At 36.1% G+C, this 25896-nt stretch overlaps 7 protein-coding genes across 22 annotated transcripts; 4 read left to right on the top strand and 3 right to left on the bottom strand.

The window, feature by feature from the left end:
- The first annotated feature begins 524 nt into the window (after positions 1–524).
- LOC103838014 (mitochondrial import inner membrane translocase subunit TIM44-2) lies at positions 525–3758 on the top strand. 3 transcript variants are annotated; one of them, XM_009114424.3, is made up of 15 exons: positions 525–878; positions 998–1125; positions 1191–1294; positions 1378–1461; positions 1542–1617; positions 1797–1841; positions 1916–2254; positions 2330–2398; positions 2490–2554; positions 2634–2702; positions 2785–2857; positions 2923–3027; positions 3108–3179; positions 3260–3322; positions 3410–3758. In XM_009114424.3, exons 2-15 carry the CDS (start codon positions 1051–1053, stop codon positions 3533–3535), a joined length of 1365 nt encoding a protein of 454 aa, XP_009112672.1. In that variant the 5' UTR covers positions 525–878; positions 998–1050; the 3' UTR covers positions 3536–3758. The 3 variants fall into 3 exon arrangements, with proteins under 3 accessions (XP_009112672.1, XP_033134613.1, XP_033134614.1); XM_033278722.1 differs by having other exon boundaries at positions 526–879; positions 1006–1125; XM_033278723.1 differs by lacking the exon at positions 525–878 and having other exon boundaries at positions 886–1125.
- Positions 3759–3984: 226 nt separating this feature from the next.
- LOC103838015 lies at positions 3985–4614 on the top strand. The gene is given in 2 exon segments (XM_009114425.3): positions 3985–4223; positions 4225–4614. Coding segments are annotated over 2 exon segments (357 nt in total). The 5' UTR covers positions 3985–4139; the 3' UTR covers positions 4498–4614.
- On the bottom strand, positions 4580–5780 carry LOC103838016 (H/ACA ribonucleoprotein complex subunit 3-like protein). Of its 3 annotated transcripts, none has more exons than XM_009114428.3 (4): positions 5680–5780; positions 5503–5592; positions 4916–4958; positions 4580–4836 (listed from the first exon to the last, which is right to left on the bottom strand). In XM_009114428.3, the coding sequence occupies exons 2-4, from the start codon at positions 5554–5556 to the stop codon at positions 4739–4741; spliced, it is 195 nt and encodes a 64-aa protein (XP_009112676.1). In that variant the 5' UTR covers positions 5557–5592; positions 5680–5780; the 3' UTR covers positions 4580–4738. The 3 variants fall into 3 exon arrangements, with proteins under 3 accessions (XP_009112676.1, XP_009112675.1, XP_009112677.1); XM_009114427.3 differs by having other exon boundaries at positions 4588–4836; positions 5503–5587; positions 5680–5767; XM_009114429.3 differs by having other exon boundaries at positions 4588–4836; positions 5503–5604; positions 5680–5737.
- Positions 5781–6006: 226 nt separating this feature from the next.
- Positions 6007–10734, top strand: LOC103838012 (TBC1 domain family member 15). Of its 5 annotated transcripts, none has more exons than XM_009114423.3 (12): positions 6007–7604; positions 7775–7908; positions 7975–8070; positions 8162–8265; positions 8359–8558; positions 8635–8757; positions 8846–8934; positions 9015–9120; positions 9198–9295; positions 9369–9620; positions 9692–9775; positions 9845–10734. In XM_009114423.3, exons 2-12 carry the CDS (start codon positions 7798–7800, stop codon positions 9857–9859), a joined length of 1278 nt encoding a protein of 425 aa, XP_009112671.1. In that variant the 5' UTR covers positions 6007–7604; positions 7775–7797; the 3' UTR covers positions 9860–10734. The 5 variants fall into 5 exon arrangements, with proteins under 5 accessions (XP_009112671.1, XP_009112670.1, XP_009112669.1 ...); XM_009114422.3 differs by having other exon boundaries at positions 7739–7908; XM_009114421.3 differs by having other exon boundaries at positions 7721–7908.
- A 5496-nt stretch (positions 10735–16230) lies between these two features.
- Positions 16231–18944, top strand: LOC103838011 (CRIB domain-containing protein RIC6). 2 transcript variants are annotated; one of them, XM_033278882.1, is made up of 3 exons: positions 16231–17470; positions 17670–17785; positions 17879–18944. In XM_033278882.1, exons 1-3 carry the CDS (start codon positions 17398–17400, stop codon positions 18326–18328), a joined length of 639 nt encoding a protein of 212 aa, XP_033134773.1. In that variant the 5' UTR covers positions 16231–17397; the 3' UTR covers positions 18329–18944. The 2 variants fall into 2 exon arrangements, with proteins under 2 accessions (XP_033134773.1, XP_033134772.1); XM_033278881.1 differs by having other exon boundaries at positions 16232–17029; positions 17106–17785.
- On the bottom strand, positions 18778–22651 carry LOC103838005 (myb family transcription factor PHL4). 6 transcript variants are annotated; one of them, XM_033278880.1, is made up of 9 exons: positions 20971–22651; positions 20649–20784; positions 20412–20600; positions 20126–20324; positions 19915–19991; positions 19786–19825; positions 19537–19594; positions 19372–19441; positions 18778–19259 (listed from the first exon to the last, which is right to left on the bottom strand). In XM_033278880.1, the coding sequence occupies exons 2-9, from the start codon at positions 20772–20774 to the stop codon at positions 19077–19079; spliced, it is 942 nt and encodes a 313-aa protein (XP_033134771.1). In that variant the 5' UTR covers positions 20775–20784; positions 20971–22651; the 3' UTR covers positions 18778–19076. The 6 variants fall into 6 exon arrangements, with proteins under 6 accessions (XP_033134771.1, XP_033134770.1, XP_033134769.1 ...); XM_033278879.1 differs by having other exon boundaries at positions 18780–19259; positions 20409–20600; positions 20975–22651; XM_033278878.1 differs by having other exon boundaries at positions 18787–19259; positions 20409–20600.
- A 249-nt stretch (positions 22652–22900) lies between these two features.
- LOC103838006 (xyloglucan galactosyltransferase MUR3) lies at positions 22901–25485 on the bottom strand. Of its 2 annotated transcripts, none has more exons than XM_009114413.3 (2): positions 25083–25485; positions 22901–24989 (listed from the first exon to the last, which is right to left on the bottom strand). In XM_009114413.3, exon 2 carries the CDS (start codon positions 24931–24933, stop codon positions 23134–23136), a length of 1800 nt encoding a protein of 599 aa, XP_009112661.1. In that variant the 5' UTR covers positions 24934–24989; positions 25083–25485; the 3' UTR covers positions 22901–23133. The 2 variants fall into 2 exon arrangements, with proteins under 2 accessions (XP_009112661.1, XP_009112662.1); XM_009114414.3 differs by having other exon boundaries at positions 25087–25485.
- Between the last annotated feature and the right edge of the window lie 411 nt (positions 25486–25896).

Raw genomic sequence — 25896 nt, 5'->3', positions numbered from 1 at the left:
TTTGCACAAACATTATTTATGAATTAATGGTGTGCAAAATTAAGTTTAAAGTAATCAATTATTGACTCGTATAAACAGAAAATAACGATGATGTTTAGAGTTTTCTCCAGTTAGAGTTTTCGGTGATGTTTTCGAAATCGGTGAAGAAAGGATGTCTCTGTTCTGACTACCGCCACGAGTCCATCTGCAGTATGCGTGACGCGTTAGGCCATGAGCTGTGGAGCCTCTTTTTTTCTATGGGGTTTTTATGTTGTTGGACTTTGAGGTTTGCCTTATTTTTTTGTTAGTTTGTGCATTTTTTTTGTTTCTTTGTATATTGTTAGCCTTTTGATTTTTAATAAATCGAAATGACAAAAAAAAAGGTGCAAACTTTTAATTTACTGTTTTATATTAAAACATATTTTATATATGAGAATTTTTTAAATGCTGTTTAGTTATAGAGACTCAGGTCACATTCCATAAGACTCAGTCACTCAGGTCTAATGCTACTGTTTAAAAAAAAAAAAACTTAATCTGCATATTTCATATTTTCGTTACTCGAAACCATGATTTTCTAGTATATAAACACTAATGGACTTATAACGAAACCAATGGATCAAAGCGGATTACACCATTATGTACGAGGCTAACGGCCCAAAAGGAAAAGAGACGAGCTTTGTATATTTTGTTTCGAAACAACACTTTGCTATCCTATATTTCTGGACTTCCATTTATCTCGGCCGTGTTATCCCCAGAGGGAATATAGCTATCAGTGTTACCAAACATGTGTCTAAAATGAAATCGGTCTGAATGAGAAACCCCAGAGAAGGTTTACCGACCAAATGCATCTCTCAGGGCTTTAACTAATTAAGGCAACAACCCTTTCTTCTCTTCTTCTGGTTTGTTTCTCAAGCAAAAAAATAAAAAAAAATTATATATTTTCCTTTTATTCCAAGCAATAATAATAACCAGAAGAGATATGTTCTTTTTTCTCCAATTCTTGTCGGGCTGCTTGTAGGTAGGAACTAGGAAGGTGGTCTGTGTTGTTCGAGTTAGATCACTACGAGAGGAATGGCGAGTAGAAAGCTGATTCGAGATTTACTCATCACAAAACAGCCTCTCTTCCTCCAGCTGGCCCGTCAACGGGTCCGTTCCCCTTTATCTACTGATTTTACGAAACGGGCTGATTCGATTTGGTAATTTTATTGTAGAGAGTAGGCACAAGGCTAGGGTTTATGCCAGCCAATGGGTTTCAACGCCGCCAGTTCAGTGTTTTCAGCGACTTGACCAAGAAAATTAGAGGGGAAGCTGAAAGGTATGGTATAGTCAGTCGACTTTGTTGTTATTTTTTTTTTTTTTTTTTTGGGTGATTCTAATATGTTTTGTTTGTTGTTGCAGCAATCCTGAATTTCAAAGAACAGTGAAGGAGATTAAAGAGAAGGCACAAGAGCTTAACGGTGTCAAAGAGGACCTCAAAGTTAGGTAATTATACAACTGCACTTTGTTACTTACATTCTATTTCAAAAGGAAGGCTTAGGATGAGATGACATCGAATAATGCAGAACAAAAGAAAAGACTGAGCAGCTTTATAAGCAAGTTGATGGTGTCTGGACTGAGGCTGAATCTGTCGCCAAAATGGTACTAGATCCTTTCTCCATAGATTTAAAAAAAAAAATCATTTGCCAAGATTTCCTCAGCTGGGTTGTGTCTTTTTTGCATATGTGGTTTTGTGTATATTAAGAATCATTTTGCTGTATCTGTATGTGTAATGTACATTGTTAAAAGGCTTCTTACGAAATAGAGCTTTGGCGGTACAGGTGTCTTCAAGTGTGAAAGACAAGTTCTCCGCGGCCACAGAGGAGGTTTTGCTTTAAGCCCACCGCTCTTTTTTAGTTCTTTCAGTCGTTAATTTCGGTTATGGATTTGTTCTGGTCAGGTCAAGGAGTCATTCAAGCTCGGTAAGGAGGAGTCAGCGGGCACAGGAACCTCTACAGAGGAAGATCACCAGCAGCAGCAGCAAACTGGCACTACTGAGGGAGTTCAAAATACATTATTTGAAAAATTCAAGTCAAGCATGTCTTCTCCCCTTGACTTAGCGAGGAAGGGACTTGACATTGTCAAGGATGAATTGCGAGGAGGCTCGTCTAGAAAAAAGCACCTGGAATACACTCCTCCCCCGCCATTTACTGGTGTGAGAAGTACAAGAACGGATCTGGTTGTTACTCCAACAAAACAGTCCAAGTTGCAACAAAAGTGGGAATCTTTAAGAGAAAAGGTAAGCGACCAGACCCTCTTTGTCTCGCCCCATACTTTGTAAAGGCTCTTCTTAACTTTTGAATTTGGGTTTTAGATGCAAGCTCATCCTGCTTTTAAACGTCTGAGTGGGATGAGTGAACCTGTTGTCAACAAGAGCCAAGAGGTAATGAATGAACGATTTTTCTCTTGTTTACTGATATTTCATTCAAAGATAATCTTTATCTTTGCAATAATCTCTTTGATGATACTTGTAGATTGCAGAAGATGTTGTGGAAAGATGGGAAACCAGTGACAACCCCATTGTTCACAAAATTCAGGAGTATGCTCTAATTGCTCCCTTATTAACACTTCCTTTAAAAATAAACATACTTACAACAACTCATATGTGTGTTTGGCAGCTTAAATGAGGCAGTGTTTAACGAGACAGATTCTGGATCAACTTACAAAGAGATACGCCGCCGAGATCCGTAAGTTGTAGAGTCTGTGATTAGTTGGTTTGAGAATTTGCCCAGTATATATAATGATAATTATTATCTGTTACATGGTCAGATCCTTCTCCTTGCCGGACTTTGCTGCAGAAGTTCATGAAGCCATCAGACCAGTCTTGAGTGCATATAGCAAGGTGAATCTCTGGTTCATCTTCGATATTTGTTTGCCTCTAATGAATTTTTCCCATCAATCATACAGGGAGATGCTGAGGCATTGAACAAGTATTGCAGCACGGAAGTGATTGAACGGTGCACGGCAGAGCGCGCAGCTTTAAAAAGCCATGGTCTCTTTTTCGATCACAAGGTAAAAGGATTGTTTTGTTTAAACCTTTGGTTCACACCCACGAGAAATCCCATGGCTTCATTTTTTTGTGTGCGCTTCAGATTCTACATATATCGGAAGTAGAAGTGGAAGAGACAAAGATGATGGGAACTACTCCCATAATCATCGTCAGGGTAAAATAATATTTCCATTATGTTTAGCTGAGATTTTGCATTTTGATGGATTGTATCATGATCATCATATTTGATCACAGTTCCAAACGCAAGAAATCTTCTGTGTTCGTGACAAGAATGGCAAAATCAAAGAAGGAGGCCAGGTTAATAAAAAACTATGGAACCAATAATCAGAAACATATATAATCTAACAGTGCTCTAAGAATGTGTGGTTATTTATTTGGATGTAGGACACGATACACTCGGTGTACTACAAGTGGGCAATGCAACAAGTGGAGGCAGGGGAAGAATCTATGTATCCTATTTGGAGGCTCAGGGATGTACATAAACTTGGTGCTGCTCAGGCTCTCATTTAAAATCTTGGTTTTTTTTAAGAAAAAAAAACTTAAAGCTAAGCCCTCTTTATATCTCTGCAATTTACCATTTAGAGAATTATTTACTCAGGAGGAATTGGGTTCCTATGTTTTGACACATATTTGGTTAAAGAAGGTTCTTAGATTTTGTCAGTCCTAATGGAGCTAAAACACTACAAAATAAGTAACATTTACAATTGGTAATGAATTGTCAATTTGTCATCAATAGTATTTTTTAAAGAATTCGTTTGAAAAAAAAAAAAACTATTTTGATCACTTATTTGTTTGCGACTTATTATGATTCGCTTCCCACTTTTACATAATTTTCATGTAACCAAAAATGGTAGGTACCCTCTCAAAGTTAGATGAAGAACAAACACAATCTTACAAATGTGTATAATACACATTAAGCAGCAGATGTTACTAAGTTTAAACCAGGAGTGGCGTAGAGATTAAGCAGCAAATGGAATATTTTTGGGTTACTTTTTGTCTTCCTAGCGTCCGAACTAAGCTCAAACACAACCTTTGTATATAATCTCCTCTCTTATGATTTACTCTTTCATGAGTTTTTGAGCTTCTTCTGAATCTCAAGTACCATCTTGCAGACATGTCTTGCCTGAGAATTAAGCTTTGCCCAGTCAAAAGAGTTTGGAAGAGTTTAACCACCAAATTCCACAAGCTCCGGAGATCCAAAAACCAAACTCCAAACCCGGTACGGTGCATCAGCTTCAGCCAAGCGCTGTTCAGGGAAGAACCTTATCCGACTAAAGAGAGGTTGCTTGTTCAAGAAGAAACGCAAATCTGTTGTATACGTCCATAAGCTCTTCAGAGAACCAATCTGGATTCCAGCAAAACAGTGGAAACCGGAGAAAGAATTGGTACGAGAGAACGGAATAGACGTGAGAGCCCAAGAGTTCATCAACAGAATGAAAGCAGGGATGATCGCTGCTGCACGGAACTCATAAGCAGACTTGATAACTAGTAGTAATTACTTTCTTCTTGTGTATAGATACTCTTTGATTTTTATATTATCAATGTTTGATACTCTTTGAAAATAAATAAATATTGATTTCTCCACGAAACTTAATAAACTGCTCTTTAACTCGCTACTATTTGGAGACGTAAAATGATGGTTTCATAATTTCATTAATAGACAACATAGCCAGTAACAAAAAAAGGAAAAAAAACAAGAGAAGCTAAGCCTTTTCAGTACTTGACAGGTGCGCCCTGGATCGGCAGGAGACCAAAACGCTTCTTCAACAAAACTCTCTCCTTCGAATATTTATCATCAGGGGAGAACCGGGCTGCAATTAGCACAACAACACAATTGGTTTTTAATAACTCAAAAAGATTTCTTATAAAAACAGAAGATTGTAGACTCACCTGGATGGGCAGATTCAGTTGCTGACCCGAGCGGTGATTCCTTCTGCACAAATTTAATTTGATTCATGTTTATAGGCAAATAAAGTAGTAATAATAATATTAACACAGTTTGTACTAACAGTGAGCAAAGGAAAAAACAAATGCTGAGGTTGTTTAAACTAAGATGTTAATCATAAAACAATCAAAACCAAGCTCAATGTGTGTACTAAGAGAACTTTTATATGCTAAAGGTTAAAGTCTTAACAGGCAAAACCAAGCTCAAATATGTCTGAATGAATTTCCAAGCTCAAATTCAATTTCCAAACCAAGCTCAAACAGGTTAAGTTTAAACAGGCAAAACCAAGCTGCTAATGAAAGATCAAGCAAACAAAACCCAGAGCTTAAGCCACTGGGTAAGTAACACAGAACTCCCGGAGTCAGCTAAAAAAATTAAAATTAACTTATAAGAAATCAGTAGCTGCCCCTCAGTTAATTACATTATTACAATCTCTAACAAAAAAAAGATACAGAGATTTTGTGTCGGAATATACAAAGATAAGTAAGCATAATACCAAATAGAGAGAAGATTAGAAAGTCCAAAAGGGTACCTTAGTGGTGTAAACCTTCTCACCCTTCTCGTTGATATAGCACTGAAGATACATGTTCGTCCTCCTTTGATTTCAATGATAATCTCTGTGCTAACAAGAAAACTAACATCAGAGAATACACAAAAGAGGACAAAATGGTCAAGGCGATTGAGATTCACAAAACAAGATGGGACGTACCTCAGAGATGTTTCCTGCCGAGAATGCGATTAGGGTTTACAGGGAGCAGAGAAAAGGGGTTTACCGTCAATGATGTATATAAAGTTCTCGAGTTAAAATAAAATGGGCTTTGGATAAGCCCGATAAGACTGATTTTGAAGAGCCCAGTTATTGCAGGTGGGTCTGTCACGTGCACCCAATTTCACCGATTGGTGTTAGTGATTCGGAAAATCAACGACTGGTTTATGTTCGAAACTATGCTACGCGGAAACCCCGGACCTAGCGCCTAACAAAAAAATTGGGAATTACGCGGAGATTAATCGGAACTTAGTTTTATAATTTTTATATAGTTTTTATAGATATATGTTAGATATTTTAAGAATAACAATATGATTCTTAATTGCCCAGTGGGTAGCAGGCTTTATCCATGTCCAATATACCCAGATTCAAGATCAGGAATGGTTTTATTAGTTGTTTTTAATTTTAACGTATTAATAAGGATAGAATAGACATTTCGTATTCATCTTCTTTCTCAATATCTCCGACCCAAACCCTAACAATGGCGGCCACTTCTTTTTTTTTCGTTATTTCCATTGTTTTCTTCCGTTTTCCTTTGCATATATAGGTACAATTATTAGATATACTAAAGAACCTTCGATTTTTAAGTTTAAATGAACAAAATCTGGAGTTTTTTAAGATCCCCGAGTTTTTGTCCGATTAAGACCAAATCGCGGCGGCCGGAGACCGACGAACGATTTTCCAGAGACTAAGCGGTCCTGGGCGCCGTGTTTTTGAACAGAGGTTTTTACTTACTTCATTTATATGAATATACAAAGTTATATTGAATGAAGTTGTCATCGCACATGTCTTTTTTAGATTCTGAGATTGGATCTAGTGGACTCAATTGAATAAGTTAATTATGATATTACAAACTATCAATCAAATAAATGGTTAATAAGTTGATTAGGGACAAAAATCTCATTTATATTAGACGTAAATCGAGATTAAAAGGTTACAAATGAGAAATAAGTTTGATTTTGAATTGAGTTAGCTATATAATGAATATCGAGGTCGCTCAGTTTTCTTCTTTAAAGAAATCTTGCATGAAAAAAAAAACCCGTTCATTTGGTTCGGTTATTTCATGTTGGGTTGGGATATTTTAGTTTTTTTGAAAAACCAAAATTTTTATTGCTGAAGTTTATTGTACGTAAAAATTTACAATTAACTTAACTAGTTTTTTAAATTTTTAATAGGTTAGACGATTAATAGGTTTTGAAACAAAACATTGAAAATAGAAAGATACTAATCTAATTGTTTTTTTTTTGATAAAGTAATATAATTCTTGTTTTGAGAATTTGGATGTAACTTTTGTTGACGCGTGAAACAAAAAGGTGGACATGCATTTTAAGTAAATAACAAATCACTTTGTATGAGACTATATGTATATTATTTGATCTTGAGTCATGTACGATATTAATATAAATATTTTGAATAAAATAAGATAAATAAAATAGAAATATATGCTTAAGTATACATATGCTCAGTTATTTTCAGAAATTCGTTGACTTTGGATATTATCCATTCAAATTTGAATATTCAATTTTTCCTAACTCGATATATGTTCGGATATTTGTTTCTTTGGTTCGGGTTCGGATTCGGATTCGGATTCGGAATCGGGTATGCCTATTACCTTAGCAGACGGGTAAATGATATTTGACGTAAGAAAAAAAAAAAAAGTTGAATATCAGGCCCACCAAAGGGCCAGGGTGGAAGAGAATCATGAATGAGCTGACCAAAATAGAAATGGATCCGTTAAAATTAAAACAGAAGCGGAAATCACAAAATGAAGGGAGTTCTAGAAATAGAAAGGGAGATGGGAAGAAGAGGAAGAAGACGGAGACATGTGTCTGAAGAGAGTCCGGCTCTTTAGGATCTCAATAATTCGAGTACGTTTTATTTAAAATATTTCGGATTATGGATTCGCTGAAAATGATGTTCTGATGCTGATGATGATGATGTTGGGATTTTAAGAGTATTGTTATTGATTCATGTCCGTTCATAGACATGGTTCTTTGTGTAGTTTCATATTGGTTTGGTTTGGTTTGAGACAAAAAAGAAAGTAGAGAGGATTGGAATTGGATGTTTTGCTGTGCATTTATGTGGAAATCCGGAGGAGAAGATTTGCAAGGTTTCTATCCTGTTCGTCCTGAATGTCAATCTGATGTTCCCAGGACCCGCTTCAAATCAAGGGTATATTATTTGTTCCACTTAGATATGTATGAACTATGAATGATCCATGATCTCTCTCTATCTCAGGCTGGAAAGACACTGAGTGCTAGAAGATGGCACGCTGCCTTTACTGAAGATGGCCATTTGGATATGGAAAAAGTTCTCAGACGTATTCAGCGTGGAGTCTGTCTTCTTCCTCTTCTCTAATATTTCCCTTGTTGTTGTTGTTGTTGTTGCTGCTCATTCACTCACTCACTTCTTCTTTCTCTTTCAGGGCATTCATCCCTCCATCAAAGGCGCTGTTTGGGAGTTTTTGTCTGGATGCTACGATCCTGACAGCACTTTTGATGAAAGGACCAAGCTCAGGGATCTAAGAAGGTACTAATGTAGACTCATAAGGCACTCTCTACTCAAAAAGTTTATGTAGATTCATCCAGTCACCTCATGGGATGACTAACCTTTTGATATTAGGGAGCAGTACGGTTCATGGAAAGAAGAATGTAAGAATATGGTTCCTGTCGTTGGTAGCGGCAAGTACATCACAATGGCTGTCGTTTCAGAAAATGGCCAACCCATAGAAGACTCCTCTGTTGAAAATCAAGGATGGATCGTGAAAACCGCTGTTACAGACGATAGGACGCTCCAATGGATGCTCTCACTGCATCAGATCGGTATTGCCATCCATTGCTTGTATAACTTTTAAAGCCATCAGTGTGTTACGCAGACCTAATGTTGTTGTTGTTGCAGGCCTTGACGTTGCTAGAACAGATCGGTATCTTTCCTTCTACGAGAATGATATCAATCAATCAAAACTATGGGATGTTCTTGCCATATATACTTGGTTGAATCTTGATATCGGTTATGTTCAGGGTTAGTCTCTACTTGCTCAGTCAAACGATTTTACATATTTGTAAATAAATAAATAAAAGGGATCCAATGTTTGTTGCTACTCATGTAGGAATGAATGACATATGTTCTCCAATGATCATCCTCTTTGAGGATGAAGCTGATGCTTTCTGGTGCTTTGAGCGTGTAATGAGAAGACTGGTAAGAAGAATCTCTTGGCACACATGACTTGTCATGTTCACCAGAGACTGTTTGTTTATTGATTTCTTGGAATTTCTCAGAGAGAGAATTTCAGGGCAACCGCAACATCAATGGGTGTCCAGACACAGCTAGGTGTGCTCTCACAGGTCATTAAAACGGTTGATCCTCGGCTCCATCAACATCTAGGTAAGATATAAAAGAGTGTTGGTCCCACTTTTCTTGTTTGGTTGGTTGGTGAGCTAAAGCCTTGTGTCACGTAACAGAGGATCTGGATGGTGGCGAGTATTTGTTTGCTATAAGGATGTTGATGGTCCTTTTCAGGAGAGAATTCTCCTTCCTCGACGCTTTGTACCTTTGGGAGGTAACAACTAACAACACTGCTTTTCTCTTTATCCATTTGGTTTCTGCTTTGTGTTGAGAATAACTGGTTACAGCTGATGTGGGCAATGGAGTATAATCCAAACATGTTTGCAACATACGAGGAGCTTGAAAACCGAAACAACAACAACGCAGCAGACGACCCCAAGTTACTAAAACGTTATGGCAAGTTTGAGAGGAAATACGTGAACAGCGGAAACAACGAGCGACATAGCAATACCATTGCTGTTTTCGTGGTCGCTAGCGTTCTTCAGACAAAGAACAAACGTCTCTTGAAGGAAGCTAAGGGCTTAGACGACGTTGTTCAGGTCACACACACTCTCTCTCTTTCTCTCTTTTCCCTCTCAAAGCACTTTAAAGTCATGTTGGGGTTATGCAGATACTAGGAGACATCGCGGGTAATCTTGACGCCAAAAAAGCGTGTAAAGAAGCGTTGAAGATCCATGAAAAGTTCCTCAAAAAGGTCTCTTTCTATCATTTTTTTCTAACTTCTTGAAGGTATAATAATTAATAATGGTTATGTATCTGGCAGGCTAATAGGCAATGAAGATTTGCTTCCACTTTATATATATACCACACAGAGATATTTTCTCATATATTTTTTGGTTTAATGGGAAAGTTGTTCATCGCCTGCTGGATGAAAAAGATCTCATGATTCGTTTCTTCTTTTATTTGTTCATTTTCTTATAATTATGTTAAATAAATGGGTATGCATTGTTGATGAAACTGTGCGCCTTTTGAGTTCTAAGGATAAATAATTTTTCAATTTGCTTTGCTTTGCTTTGAAAAAAAATATAGATATCTGATTTTTCGGGTTCTAGAAAATTTAGAAATATTTACGAATATTTACAGGTATCTCATCGACTTTGTTCAATACAAATAAATCTAAAAGAACTATACAAGTTTGTTGAAAAAAATCTTTTGCATAATATAAAATAAAAATTAATGATTAGTAAAACTATATATTCCATAAATTAAAAAAAAAATTATAAAATGAAATTTTATAGAATTTAGTTTTATAAATATTTAATATTCATTTCTTAATATAATACTTTTATAAATAAAATTAATAAAGTTAAATATTAAAATAAAATTATTTATTTAATTGTAGATATATATCTATTTTGTATAAAATTCGCAGTGGAGTGAATATCCAATTCTAAATTTTTTTAATACTTGTGATTTTCTTCATTTTTAACGGATATTGATTTTTAATATTTGTTTTGCTCCGAAAACTTAAAAATATTCGGATTTTTGGACTGAATCGAAACAAATAATAAATCGAATCAAAATTAACGGATTTAATGTTCAGCCCTACAACTATCATTAGATTTTATGTGTATATTCTAAAATTAAAAATAATTAAAATATTAACAGAAAAAAAAAACGGGAAAGAGGTGGAGAAGAGTGAATTGCCATGATAAAAAAGAAGACCTTAGACCTCCCCTGCTATCAATTCAATTTTGAATTACCAAATCAATGCCTCTTGGATCGTTTATGAACCCGTGGTAGACTTAGATGGTGTTTAGGGGACAAAATAGCTGAGAATATGTTTTGTTGGAAGGGATGTCGTAGGAGCCTCTCAGCATTAAATGTTGAGATGGTGGCTCTTCTTTAGGCTATAGCATGCCCAAAATAGAAGAATATATTTTCAATCATTGATTAGCCCAACTTCCAAGCTGACTTAGAGGACATCGTACAACTTAAGAGTGTTTTCTAGAATTCTAGCTTATATAAATCCCTCGTTCCTGAACGTTTGTGTTGATTCGCTTGCTAAAAGCACACATGTACAAAGCTCTTACTCCCTCCGTTTTTAAAGTTGTATGTTTTGAAAAAAGAAATTGTTTTAAAAAGATACATTTTTTACCTTTTCAATATATGATTTTATGAAAAATTGTAAGTTTCAAAAAAAAATGGTGTTTATTGAATTTCTATTGGCTAAAAATTATGAAAAATTGTTATTCACAAAAAACAATGTAAATTAATAAGTTTTCTTAATATATGTGAAAAAACTAAAATATGGATCTTTTAAAAACAGAGAGAGTATTATTCAATATAATCAGTTGATAATAACATTTTCTAGAAATTCGCAATAACTAATAACGAGCAAGCTTGAATGTACGAATTTTTGTTGATAATTTTGAATGTACTAAGGTTTGTAAATATTAAGATTTATATATAAAAAACTTCATCCGCGTTTCAACAAAACTATAAGTGAAATATATTTTTATTTGAAACTAATTTCAAAATTTTAATTTGCATGTAAACATGCATTTTCAGGTGTAAATTTTAAGAAAACTTACATTAATGATCATGACCAAACTAGGACTGATCGACACATGCAGTTTTGATTTTACAAAAGTGTGACTAATAATGTTGACTGGAGCCGATGTGAGAATTTTGTAGTTTAATGACAAGGTTTTAGTTTTTCAATTTTTTATAGAATTCTTTTAGTCGTCAAAGATTTCTTTTAGATAATTTAGTTGCTAATAACAAATTATTATCCTTAGATATTTAGTCTTGATATTAAATTTACCTTTAATTAGTATATTAGATTTATAATGGTTTACCTTTAATTAATATATTTTGTAGGACCATTTCAGATTTAAATGATAACTTTCTAATAGTAGATAAAAATATGAATTTAAATTAATAGAGTAAATATCACAACATTAAAAAAACATTTGTTATATAGTTAATATCTTTTTTTTTGGTAAAAATGTTAAGTAATAATTATTCCACACTTGAAGTAACAAGTATACTTAATATCATAAATACATACATTGTTATTGTTAATCATTTCGGTCGATAGTATTAATTTTTAACACATTTGAGGTGAATAAAATTGTATTTACGATTAAAAGATGAAATTTGATCTAGCCTAAATGGCCAGTCAACAAAAAAAAATTATAAGATGAAATAAAATTGTGTTTGCGATTATCCATTGGATGGTACAAAACTCATAGTTCTATATACAAATTCAAAATTTTCTCATGTCGGGGCTATGAAAAATCGTTTTTTTTTTGGAACACAACTTTTTTCTTTTAGAACTGACGTTTCCCTATCTTTCTGTTTATTAGAGTAAATTTTTTTAGGCGTTTTTGCTAAAACTAACCCACAACTTGATTTTAATTCCAAACCTATACCCAAACTTGAATCAAATGCAAAACTAACCTAAAAGCCTAGTGAAATTACAGCTCAGCCCCTTGTGACCAAACAAAAAAACAGAAGCCATTTTTACGAATATAGCCCCAGTAAATCGTCTGAGTCGTCTGAGATGTTGGAAGTCGTCTGGACGACTGAAGTGTAAGTCGTCTGGTACCAGTTTATTTTAAAAATAATTTATAAATCTTGTAAAAAAATATTTTGATGCGTAAAAAATAAAAATCAAGTAATTATAAACAGTTTTAACTGATATAAATTAAGATATGATAAAATTGATTTGTTTTGAAGATATATGAGTGGAAGTAGTGAATCATGAAATACTTTGGTTTAGGAGTTTGGCAAACATATGTTGTAGTATTGTATGTATTGTTAGGGTTAGATTTTGGAAAACTAAAATGTTTTTTTCAAAAATTAGTTTTCATCTATATGTGTTTATTTCTGTGTATAGTAAACACTTTTCAAGTTTGATTTGGTTTTATGAAGTGTTTAATTAGATAATTAAGTTTAGGGGTTATGTTTAGGGTGTGGACGACTTATATTTCAGTCGTCTGTTGAATAATTTACCTGGACGACGTATATTTCAGTCGTCCAGACGTCTGGAAAGTCTTCTATTTTAGTTTCCCGCTAAAAATATTTAATTTCCCGCTAAAAATATTAAACTCTTCTGGACGACTTACATGTAAGTCGTCTGTTTTAATTTCTTCACCAGACGACTGAAATGTAAGTCGTCCAGGAAGTCGTCTGAGTCAAAAATATTTAATCTAATTGGATTTTTTGTCTCCCTATATAAAGAAAAAATTACACATTCTCTCTCCTGCTCTCAAATGGCTGCAACAAAAATGTAATGTTCATCATTCTAAAACTCTCCAACCTCTCTCTAATCTCTTTGACTTGAAAACACCAAACTTTATATGAATTTTTCAGTTTTGTCTCATGTATTTCTTACTAATCTATCTCTTTTGCAGGTTTTTAATCAAATGGTACTCATCTTCCACTAATTTAGAGGTAGATCTATTAATTTTAGATATGTATTTTTGTGTGTTCTATAAATGTAGATTTATCTAATCTTCCACTCATTTTCTCTATTTTTAAGTCATTTGAACGTTTTTGAATATGCAGGTTTTTCAGATCTGGATTTGATGTGCAGGTTTTTCAGATCTGGAAGACTTCTGGGACGACTTACCTGTTAGTCGTCTGGAAGTCGTCTGGAAGTCGTCTGGACTTCTTTGAAGTCTTCTGACAAAGTCGTCTGGACTTCCAGGAAGTCGTCTGGACTTCCAGGAAGTCGTCTGGACTTCCAGGAAGTCGTCTGGACTTCTAGGAAGTCGTCTGGATTTTTCTGAGCGTTTTGGTAAGTTCTTATGTCTGATTTTTCTTCATTTGGTAACTTCTTGTTGTATAAAGTTCTTACTTTTTTCCCAAACTAAAACTTTCCAAACCCACTCTAATCTCTTTGACTTGAAAACACCAAACTTTATATGAATTTTTCAATTTTGTCTCATGTCTTTGTTACTAATCTATTTTTTTTTGCAGGTTTTTAATTATTTGGTACTCATCTTCCACTAATTTAAAGGTAGATCTATTATTTTTAGATATATATTTTTGTGTGTTCTGTAAAGGTAGATTTATCTAATATTCCACTCATTTTTTCTGTTTTTAAGCCATTTGAACGTTTTTGAATATGCTGGTTTTTCAGATCTGGATTTAATATGCAGGTTTTTCAGATCTGGAAAACTTCTGGGACGACTTACTTGTTAGTCGTCTGGAAGTCATCTGGAAGTCGTCTGGAAGTCGTCTGGACTTCCTAAAAGTCGTCTGGACTTCCTGTAAAGTCATCTGGAAGTCGTCTGAACTTCCTAAAAGTCTTCTGGCAAAGTCGTCTGAACTTCCTGGAAGTCGTCTGGACTTCTTAGAAGTCGTCTGGACTTCTTAAAAGTTGTCTGGTCTTGTCTACTCAAGTGGAATCCAAGCTTGTCTTTGTAGATGAATGATCTATAATAGTTTTGTTTGTGATCTGTTTTATGAATTGCATGTATACTCTTTTAGTTGTGAATTTTTTGTAAAATCAGTAATAATGTTTTCCAAGATGTATTAAATGTGCTAACAATGTGTTTACACATTTACAAATCAATGAAATAATAGACTTCAGTAGCCTTTTTCTTATCTTTGGATCTCTCATATGCAATAATAAACTCCAATGACCTTTTTCTCATCTTAATAAACAAGAATGTTGGTAAGAGATGGAAACAAACAATAGTAACTAGTCAAAGCATATCATATTTTTTATAAGTTTGCATTGAAAAACTTAGTCAAATTTAGTAAAATTAAGGGAGAGAACATATTTTTGTAAATATGAGTTTTACATATCTTGAAGTTACTTATCACTCTTAAAAATACAAGTTATTCAAAAACTAACGTAGAAGACTTAAAAACTAGTGAAGAAGACGCGGACGACTTCAATCTAAGTTGTCTAGACGACTAAACTATATGTCGTCTGGTCAACGCAGAGGTTATTTTTGCAATTGACTTTGAAATCTGTTATTTCGGACGACTGAAAGTTAAGTCGTCTACTATTGTTTGGTTAAAAAAAAACTCCAAAAAAGCTAGACGACTTACATTTCAGTCGTCAGAGGTTAGTTTTGCATTTGACTGGATTATTTCAGAAGTTTGACTTTTTGGACGACTTACATTTCAGTCGTCTAGTGAAAATTAAAATAATAATATTTTTTTAAAAGTAGACGACTTACAGTTAAGTCGTCATAGGTTAGTTTTGCAATTGAAAAAAAAAACTTCAAGATTTTATTATATACAGACGACTTATAATTCAGTCGTCCACGAGACGACTGAAATGTAAGTCGTCCAGGATTTACGAGGTTTGACCAGAATCTCGGAAAAAAATCCTGGACGACTTACAATTAAGTCGTCTGGTGGACGACTGAATTATAAGTCGTCTGTGTATAATTAAATCTTGAAGTTTTTTTTTTCAATTGCAAAACTAACCTATGACTACTTAATTGTAAGTCGTTTACTTTAAAAAAAATATTATTATTTTAATTTTCGCCAGACGACTGAAATGTAAGTCGTCTGGGGAAGTCAAACTTCTGAAATTATCCAGTCAAATACAAAACTAACCTATGACGACTGAAATGTAAGTCGTCTAGGTTCTTTGGAATTTTTTTTGAAACCAAACAATAGTAGACGACTTAACTTTCAGTCGTCTCAGGTTACAGATTTCAAAGTCAATTGCAAAAATAACCTCTGCGTTGACCAGACGACTTCCAGGTAAGTCGTCTACAGCCAGACGACTGAAAGGTAAGTCGTCTACAGCCAGACGACTTCCCAAGTAAGTCGTCTGACGAACAGATCTGGAAAAAAACTCGATGTCATACCTTAAATTAGTGAGATAAGTTCCTTAGCATACATAAGGCTTCTCCAAGCACACAGAATCACAAACGGAAGTCACCCACCCATAATCGTTAGCTTCTATGACTCTATGAACCATAAAAATTTTAGAATCAAAATCTTGAGTTTTTTTAGCTCATTGTGGAGAGAAAGTGAGAGATATGTTGTGTTTAGTTCACAAGAATGGAAAAAGAAGAAGGGTAAATCGATTTTAGGAGCATTAAGAGCTTCAAATTGGTTGTTCATGGTGGTTGTGGTATTGATGACAATGGCAATCTTGTAATTACTTGAAGATGATGAGGGTGAGAGAGTAAAAATGTCATTTTCGAAAAAAAAAATAAAAAAAAAAATTGATGGCATTTTCGTAAATTATATGAACTTGTGGGGTGAATAGGGCAAAACCAATTTTCAAAAAAAAAGGAGGTTAGTTTTGTGTTTGACTTTAAGTTATAGGTCAATTTTGCAAAAATCTCATTTTTTTACCAAACTCCTCTCCATGTGAAATATTTTTTCTTGTTCCAAAGTCAGAGAACACTGGTGCTTTCTGACTGTTTATAGTAATGGTTCATCGGAAGATACAATACTCCGATGAAATTAAGGGTTGTGAAGTGGAGCACACAACGTCACAATATATAATGACTATTTCCAAGTTTAAATATTCGAATGATGCAATACTTTTCCATAAAGTTATTCGCGAGTTAAGTTACAAAAAAAAAAAAAGTTATTCGCGAGTGTTTTTTTGCAAATCACAGTTTCGACATTTTATCAAACTATTCTAGGTTTATATCTCTATCTTTAATTTTGTTTTGCTTTTAAAATTTTCAAAAAGACTGGCACATTGTATATCTAATATGTTGTGTTAAAAAAAGGTTACGAATTCTAAATTTGACTAATTCTGAAAGTAATAATTAAAAGGAAAAATATTGACCATCAGAATAACTGGAATATTGGTTAACACAAACATTTCCAATCGTTTTTTTACCGTATCACCTTTATACTCTCTCCACCATTATTCTTCAAACAATCATTTTCTTTAGTTGCCTTCGATTTTTTTTCCTTTTTCATTTCTTCGTTTGCTGAACCTTTGTTCCTTGTTTCTTTTCTCCTGAAATTTGAGGACTTTTAGGTGAATTTATATTTGCTAAAAAAGGTGAATTTATAGATATTTTTATTTTATCAAACCATTTCTTGTTTTGTTTTTAATTATTTGGTTCTTTTTAATATAGGATAATCCGCTATCAGGATAAACCTACAAGTTTCTGGGATGCAATTTTCTTTCTTAAGTTTGGTGATCTTTCATACGATAGTTTTCCTCGTTATTTGATTGCCGCCAACTATTGTGTTCTGGAAAGTGATGAGTATTTCAAAAATCAGCATTTTGCGATTGTAAAATCCTTGTTTTTGCAATAATTTCTTTGATTTTGTCTTCTTGATTTTTTCATTTCTTTTTTCATTACTAGCATTTTTTTTCTTCATTTTCTTATGTAAACAAAACGAAAATACCCGACTTCAAGATCTATGCAATTTACAATGTCAAGCTCAAGTATGAAAAGCCTATTGAAAGGCCTCCGGTACATTTCTCAAGTATTTGGTAATTAACTTCGTCCTCTTTCGATGTTTACATACTATGTTGCTGAATCGTAAACAATGATTACTCTAGACAATATATCACGTAGAAGAAAGTTTGCATGCATTGTACGTGTTGATGAATAATGCCATAGTAATCAATATATACATTCAATTCATACTTATTTTTGGGAGTATTATATTGGTTATTACATTTATGATAGAAAGTGGAAAAGAAGAAGAAGAAGAGATAGAGATAGGGAATCCAACGGACGTAAAGCATGTCGCCCATATCGGTTGGGATGGACCATCCGCTACTCCTGCCTCCGCACCAAGCTGGGTAAGTACTTTACCTATAAAGCATGCCTAGCAAGCAAGGTGTAATTTATTTGGTTTAATGTAGTGTGTGTATTTATATTTATATGTTTGAAAGATGAACGAGTTCAAAGATGGTGCTGGATTAGAATCTGGACAAGGAGGCGGAGAAGATGATTCCTCCGCGAGATGTATGTCGGAATGTGGCGGTCGGACCAGAGATTTACCAAAATTACCAAAATCTACGAGGAAAGCAGCTTCCGAGAAAGGTTCTCCAACAAGAGAAATATCATCGGACAAAACTAAACGTCGGTCGTCGAAAAAAGGAACAACATCATCGTCAAGAAGACCAAAGGAAGTGTCTGAACCAAACGAGTTTTCTTCGTGGTCTAGTCCAGGAACGGGAAGTAGTTTACCAGAAGTTCCGAAGAAATCAAGGAGGAAGAAGAAGACGAAGGAAACTGGAGGAGGTTCAACTAGATCGATCGGTAGATCTGACGTGGATAACATGTCTGAAACTGGTTCTGTGAGATCTATGCCTCAATTCGACAACAGAGATGACTTTTGAAAAGGAGAGACAGAAGAAGAGTCTTTCCTGCTTGGCTAATTAATTATCACTGAACATACCAATATTAGATTTGTTTTTAGTCTCCAGTCTTGTACTATTCTCATTCACTTTAATTACAACAATGCTCTTTTTGTCCTTCTATATAACTGGAGAACTTGAACCTAACAAGTAGATTGGAAGGTACTATGATTTTTTTTTTTTTTGGTTAGGATGGGATATTATTGTAACAGAAAATTCCTTGTTACAATAGGCACAAAACATGTTTGTTTGATACTGACGTGACACATGAAACTCAGATAAATGTTAAAACAGATACTCAATTCTCTGAAAGCGTTTGTGCTTACTTGCGTCAATGCCCATGGTATCTTCTTTTTATCCTGTTTTTCAAATTATGTTATGTTACTTCTCCAACTAGAACATCCCGTAAAAACTTATAATTTGAAGTTTAAAGTTAAAGGGGGTCTCTCCAAATAACAACATAAACACTAAATCTAGAATCAGCATTCAGATTACATCCCAGAGATAGGAAAAACTCTACAAAAATTCATTGCTCTTTATTTCTGTTTATTCCTAGTGAGCTGAGAATCAGAAAATAATAGTTTTACTAAAGAGAAGACAAAAGCAGAGAGAAAAAGGCCCTAAGAACTAAGAAGACAGAAAGCTCCTACTCTAATAAGTCAAACTCTTCAACTTCACCAACATACCGTTTTCACTTTTATAGATATGTCATCCCAAGAAACCTCTCCTTTCATTCATTGTTTCTCGGACGCTTTGGTCGTGGAGAATCTGCCTCCTCTGAACAGCTTTCAGGTGTTTTCTCACTTGTTTTGTCTTCTTGGTCCGGTTTGCAAAAATCCATATTTTGCTTTTCAAACATCATGAGCAGGACCTTTCCCTGTTCTTCTATCCGAAGTTGCATCTTTCTTTGAACCTGAAACCAACAGTCAAAAACAACCCATTTTATTACTGTTTGCAACTTCGAGGATTACCACCGAATACAAACAAAGGTAAAAGGATGCATATGTTTTCAATCGTTGTTGTACCTCGAGCTGCTCATGCAGTTGCTTCTGAACTTCCATCTGAATTCGCAGCGCCTCAGTTATATCTATCCCACTGCAAAATCAATAATATGCCAATTTGTTTAGACAAGATAAATCTGGTTAGAAAGTGTGTAGCACTTGTTAATCGTGATGGAACCAAACCCCCACCGTTTCGTATCAAGAGATGTAACATGCTCCAGCGGTGTCAACTTCGTCTCTTGCGAGCCTGATAAAAAAACCGCCAGAGAAGATAAATCTTAAAAGTGAGAAATTTGTGTAGCCTATAAACGACTTATCAAGATAAAAAGTAGATTGAGATAAATAAACAAAAAGAAAGAGGTGAGTAGTAGATATAAGTTAACACCATACGATACTTTCCTCATCATGAGGAAGATAGAGGGGGTAGTCATTTTATACCTTGTGATGGTTCTGGTACATATCTAGCTGTCCTATATTTCTGCAATTTGATAAAAGAAAAATATATGTTGGCTTTTATCAACAGATTATTTGGTGGAATTTAGCATAGGAAGAAAGAAAAAAGTAAACCTGCAAATGACTTTTGACATGATAAATAGTCAAGCCTTGGACTTTCATATGCTTCAGCACGGCCTTAGGTTTTGCGTCTGCGTTAAAGAAGACACTGAATCAGCTCAAACCGAGAAGACAATGAATGCATGCAGAGCTTCATCATTGGTAACTCCACTCATAGTCAAAGAAAGATCTAAAAAACAAAAAGAACTGAGGGAAGATGCTCAACTGTTCATGCCACCAAGGTGGTTAACAGCCTCAACAAAAGCTTCATGAAGTTCAGGGGTCCAACGCATACGTCCCTTAGCTGCAGCACTGGTGTTGTCGTTGCTGTTTGAGGATACTGTCCTAACAAGAGGTGGCAATTCAACACAAGGAGAAGGCGGCTGCTGCAGGGGAACTTGGGGTTGCATAGTTGATTCATGGACCTGAAACAATATGCTACTTTAAAAAAAAAAAAAACACACAAACAATTTATTTGTGAGAGCTCAATAAAAGTAGAAAACACAAACAACCTTGGAAGCTGAGGTAGAACTTGTGTCAAGGATAAGATCGTTCCAGTAAGGAGACATGATAGGATTCTCATCAGATGGCAGGATGCCACCATCCTCCTCCTCCATTTGAATGGGTGAAAAGTCCAAAGGCAAATCAAGAAGGTGGTGATCCCAGTCCAAAATCTCAGGGATGAAAGGTGTGTCAGTGCTTCCGATGTGTTGTTGTTCATGAGACACCATGGAAGCAGCAGCAGCGTTAGGGAGATCGTTAGAATAAATGTGACCAGCTGCTTCGGAGAGCAAATGATTGTGTTGTTGTGAATTGAAGGGAATGTCTGGTGGTGGTATCGAAGAACAAGTGTGTGCAAGGTTGCGAGTCTCCATTGATGATAATCTGTGCAAGGCACAAAGTTAGAAAGATGCCAATATATATATAATAAACTAACACGTGTCAACAACAGACAGATAGTAAGAAATGAAGCACAAACTACAAACGTTATAGAGGTGGCTAATCATCATCATCATCACACACTATCCAAAACCAAATTCGAATCTAAATTCACATTATCAAAATTCTCACCTACAAATTCAGGATAAACCGAAGGATTTTCCAACCGGTATTGGCGGGAAATCGGGCGTCTCTCTCTCTCTCTCTCTCTCTCTCTCTCTCTCTCTCTCTCTCTCTCTCTCTCTCTCTCTCTCTACTTCTTAGCGTTTTTTCTTTTTAATCTGTGATTATGGTGGCGGGCGGTGGCGGAGTTAAAAAAGAAAGAAGAAGAGATGGTCACTGATCACACGCAGAGAACGGCGCGTGCAACGTTTTTTAATACGGGACCTACTAATCTTCCTACGTGGAATGTTCTGAATGGGCGAATAACTTGTCTGGTGGGCCTTCACATGGGCTTTTCTCGCTTTTTTTTTTTTTGCATTGCTAAGCCCAAAATATTTATTTATAATATTGTTTTTCTTTTTCGTTTTCTTTCTCATAAAAACCAGATTTTTATCTTTTTTTTTTTTTTTGAATACAAAACCAGATTTTTATCAATAATTTAATTTAAGTGTAAATTAATCATTTGGGATAGTGTGCAGAGATCATTGAAAATCCAGTTACAGATGGGATTTTTCTGTTGACAAAGACAATCAATCAGTCACATTACAACTTTCTTTTAGGCTTTAAGCTAGTAGAGACTGAAATTATGTTTAGAGAAATTTCGAAATTAGAAACAATAACCATAAAATTTAACCATAATTGGTGAAATAACCATAAGAACAGAGAGGTTCTAAATTATTGTGTATATGCCCTTAGTAATTTGAGCCACATCTTTTTCTTCTATCTCACTCTTTTAGTTTAAAATTTTGTTACAAAATTATTGATCCCTCACCATTTATTTATTTTTAATCACTTTAATAAATTTGTTACAATGAAATGATGATGTTGAAAAAATAATACATTTTCAAAATTTTGTTTTGTTTAAAATGGATATATATTTCTCAAAAATATATAATTTGCTTTAAGATAAAGAAAAAAGTGTCGTAATCTATTCTATATATTGTATAGAATAAAATATTTTTAAGTATTTGTACTATGAACAAAACTTTCTAATCTAGACATCTTAAATATTTATATAATATAATTCAGTTTTAATGAAGAACATGTATGTAACATATATATTTACTTTGATGGTCTAATATATATTATAATTTTATAGTCATTTTGTTACATGTTTGTGGTTATTTTTTTATATTTTTTTGGCATCAATGTTTGTGGTTATTGATTAAGTAACAATTGGTATTTAGTTTAAAGCTAAGGAATTTTAGTTTCTTAAGGGATCTCAAGAAAAGTTGCTAGCTAATGATCTTGTGCATGTTTATCTTCTATTGCATCACTCAAATTGTATGCACACGAATAAACAACTCAATGTCCCGTCTTCCATTAGTTCCCGCTTCATTTTAACTGGTACACAGGCCTGGCCCTGTAAATTTTTTTAAAAAAAGGCTGAAAGCACACAGAAAAAAAGGTTGTCATGGAGGCTTGAGCTTGTTATCTTTGAGAAAAAAAAAACAGTAACTTAACCATCTGACCTACTGATAGTATTTAAAAAATTGGCCGAAATTGTTTTCTTCACATTAATGGCCGGAAGCAAATGCTTGTGCCCTTCTACCCATGGCCGCTACTGCTGGTACATGGTACAATGCCATACGATGCATCACTAGCTGTTTCTCAGCAAAGGCACACAGTGTCTTGTTCGTTTACTATGACTGGCCCACAAGGCACTGGGATCTTGCATCTCAAAGCTGTTCGAAATGGAGGTAAATATTTTTACATGTTTTTCTTAACATTTGGGTTCCCAGAGCTCATCATTACACAAAGAATATGCAAAAAAAAAAAGCAAAAAAAATTACATTTACAATAAACTTTAAGATGAAATTTTCCCTACGTAGAGACACTATTATTCTGGATCAACAATCTCTTAATTGGTAAAATCTTGCAAATTAAAACATAGCAGTGATTTCAGCTGAACTTGAAAAGGGTCACTGCTCATTATTAATCTCAGGGTGTTTAGCTGATACTGATACTGATACTGATACAACAAGATTCTCAAACAAACTTCTCTACCAAACCTGAGAGAAACTACATTTTTGATACCAATACAACAACAAAAATATATCTTTTTTTTGTCCGTATAACAAAAACTATATCTCAGACCTCAAACAAAATGTGGTAAGAGTTTCCGTCTCTTTCTTATTGCGTCTTATCTCTCTGTTCACTCTTCCATGAATTCTTAGCTGCATCTGCCGAAATGGTCGTCCCTCCATTGCCATCGTTTCCGCTATCTTCTCCAGGCTTCGGTTTCGAGAAGAACGGGTCCCACACGTGTCCCCCGGCTTCCCTTTGCCCATCCTCCAGCAACGCATACTTCCAGCTGTTCTCCTCCACGAAGTTGTCATACTCGGTTCGACCCTCGATCATATTCTTCCTCAACCGAGTCACCTTGTCTATTACAGCCTGCACCGACACATCAAACGCATCCTTCAGCGTCTCCAGCTCTGATCTCGGGTCTGCGTAGATCAGCCCCGGGATGAGGCTTATGACGTTTTCCCTCATGGTCTTGACCTGCTCTGGAGGTATCCGGAGGAGCCGCTCCTCGATGCTCATGTTTCTCTTCCGGATATCGTCCTCGGGGATGAACACCGAGTAGGTCGAGTAGTTCTTGGGTAGATGCCACGTGTACTGCGTGTAGGCTGACCCCGGGTGGAAGAAGACGGGTATGCAGCCGGCGAGCATGGAGTCGAAAGCCGATCTGCGAGTGTAGGAGTCTCCCTGGGGCTGCAGACAGAAGAGAGAGCCTTGAAACATTTGCATAATGCTGCTCGGGGAGTGGCATTTGCTCTCCCCGAAGTCGCACTCCAAGAGCTTCCCGACGTTTGAGTTTCTGCACTGGTCGATGATCTGCCCTCGGATGGACTTGGGGTTGTCGGGCCGCGGGGCTCCAGCGAACGAGAACAGCCACTTCCTGTCCAAGTTTCTCATCCGCTCTTGCCAGTCAAACACCTCAGAGTCCTTCGCGGGATGGAAGTAGGTCGGGTAAGGGATCCCGAAGTCGTTCGCGTTCCAGGGGCTGGACTCGACCACGAGCATAGACATGTTCTTGGCAGCTGGGAGGAAGAGAAGCTTATTCCCCCAGTCGTTTTCTTCTTCGGACAACCTCCTGAAATCCCAAGTGATCCTACCCGCCACGAGGAAATGATCTTTCCCTCTCATGATCTCCCACTCGGGACGCTGCGTGAGCCAGTCGACCAGGTCGAGAGACGCAGCGTCCCTGGTGGAGATGTTGTACCCCCAGAGGTACCTGGCGACGTCGAAGCCAGCGTAGAAGGGGACGAAGATGGCGGCGGCGAGGGAGGAGTCGTTGGTCAGGCATTTGTACTGCTTCATCCGGTTGCTGAAGATGACGTCGACTGCGAACTGATTGGTGGCGTACCAGCCTTCGTCGGAGAAGACGCCCTCGATGTTCTCCAAGGGAGGGCCGAGGCCGGCGTTGGTGGTGAACTTGCACATGTTGGTCCAGAGACTGAGCTTCTTGCAGTCTCGAAGCATGTCCTCGTTGAACCTGGAGGGGAGATCGTGGACGTAGATGTACTTCCCTCCACAGGGATCGCTTTTGTTGTCTACTGTCTTCAAGGCCCTTACGAACGGAAACTCCTGTTTCTCGGCAGTTCCAGGAGGCTTAAAAGTGGAAGTGGTGGCCAGTATAGGCTTATCTAAAGGATCTTTCTCTTTGGGAGGATCGAACTTGTGTACGCGAAGAGAGGTTGATGATGATGATGGTTGAGGTTGGGGTTGCAAATGGATCTGATTCTCGATGTTAGTGCTGCTCCCTATGACAACGAAATGGAAGTACAAGAGCAATGCCCAGAAGAAGAGTGATAAGGACACTAACAGACATATTCTATTTGTATGACTCTTCCCGTTTCCCTTCTCAGTCGGCTCTGTAGGAGGGACTTCCGCAGCGCGACGTCTCATAGCAACCCTCGGAACCATATATATAGAGAGAGAGAGAGAGTGTTACGAGATCACAACATTGATACTTCCCAAATCTACAGAAGCGATTTGATTGAAGCAAAATCCAAGTTTTAGAAAGCAAAAAGATCCAAGCTTTGATCGGAAAGAAGCAGATTTGAGAATAGTACCGACAATGATCAGCTAAACGGAGCAACGAGGAAGAAGAAGAAGGTGACTTTTTGTTCCTTCAGACAAGGAATTGAGATCTAGAGATGTCTGAAGAAAAAAAAAGGTTGTTGTTTTCAGATTGAAATGGATTTTGACTTGCTCGTGAGCTGGTTTCATCACCGTCGTGGAGAGAGAGATAGGAAACGGTGAGGGCGCACGTTAGTCGGACAGCTAAATCTGCGCCGTCAGTTCTTCTACTACTTGTCGGTGACCAGTGGGACCTTGCCACGTACTTTATTTGTCTGCTGACATGTCCGCTCCAGGGGTCGATTACGTCGGTTTTATAACCTTCCCCGTCTTTGGACCCTTTGACACAACTTCTTCGCTAGTAACGTGCTTCCGACGACGACGAGGGTGTGGGAAATGTTTTCACGTGTAACGATGTGATTGATAGGATGGCAAACTAAACCGAATAACATGTTGTAACATGATTACTTCAAGTTTAAGCCCCTATCATTTTAACTTTTCTCCTCGCTGATTAAGAGCAATATTGTTGGAAGTTTCTTGTTCTAAAGTTTTTAAAGTACATGTTTGTGTATATATATATATTATATATACGTATGTAATTGCCGGGTTCTAAACTTTACGAGAAACTCAACCGAAAGTTCCTTAAGCTTTACGGGAAACCCAACCGAAAGTTTCTTACTTAAACTTTCGGTTGGATTTCCCGTAAAACTTAAAACTCCGCAATTACATATACATATATAATATATACATACACAAATATGTATTTTAAGAACTTTAGAGTAAAAAACCCCAATAATGTTGCTCTAA

Source organism: Brassica rapa, chromosome A09 (genome assembly GCF_000309985.2).
Source record: "Brassica rapa cultivar Chiifu-401-42 chromosome A09, CAAS_Brap_v3.01, whole genome shotgun sequence".
Classification (NCBI taxonomy): Eukaryota; Viridiplantae; Streptophyta; class Magnoliopsida; order Brassicales; family Brassicaceae; genus Brassica; species Brassica rapa.
Note: the sequence above shows the minus strand (reverse complement) of the source record. Positions and strands in the feature narration are given on the sequence as shown.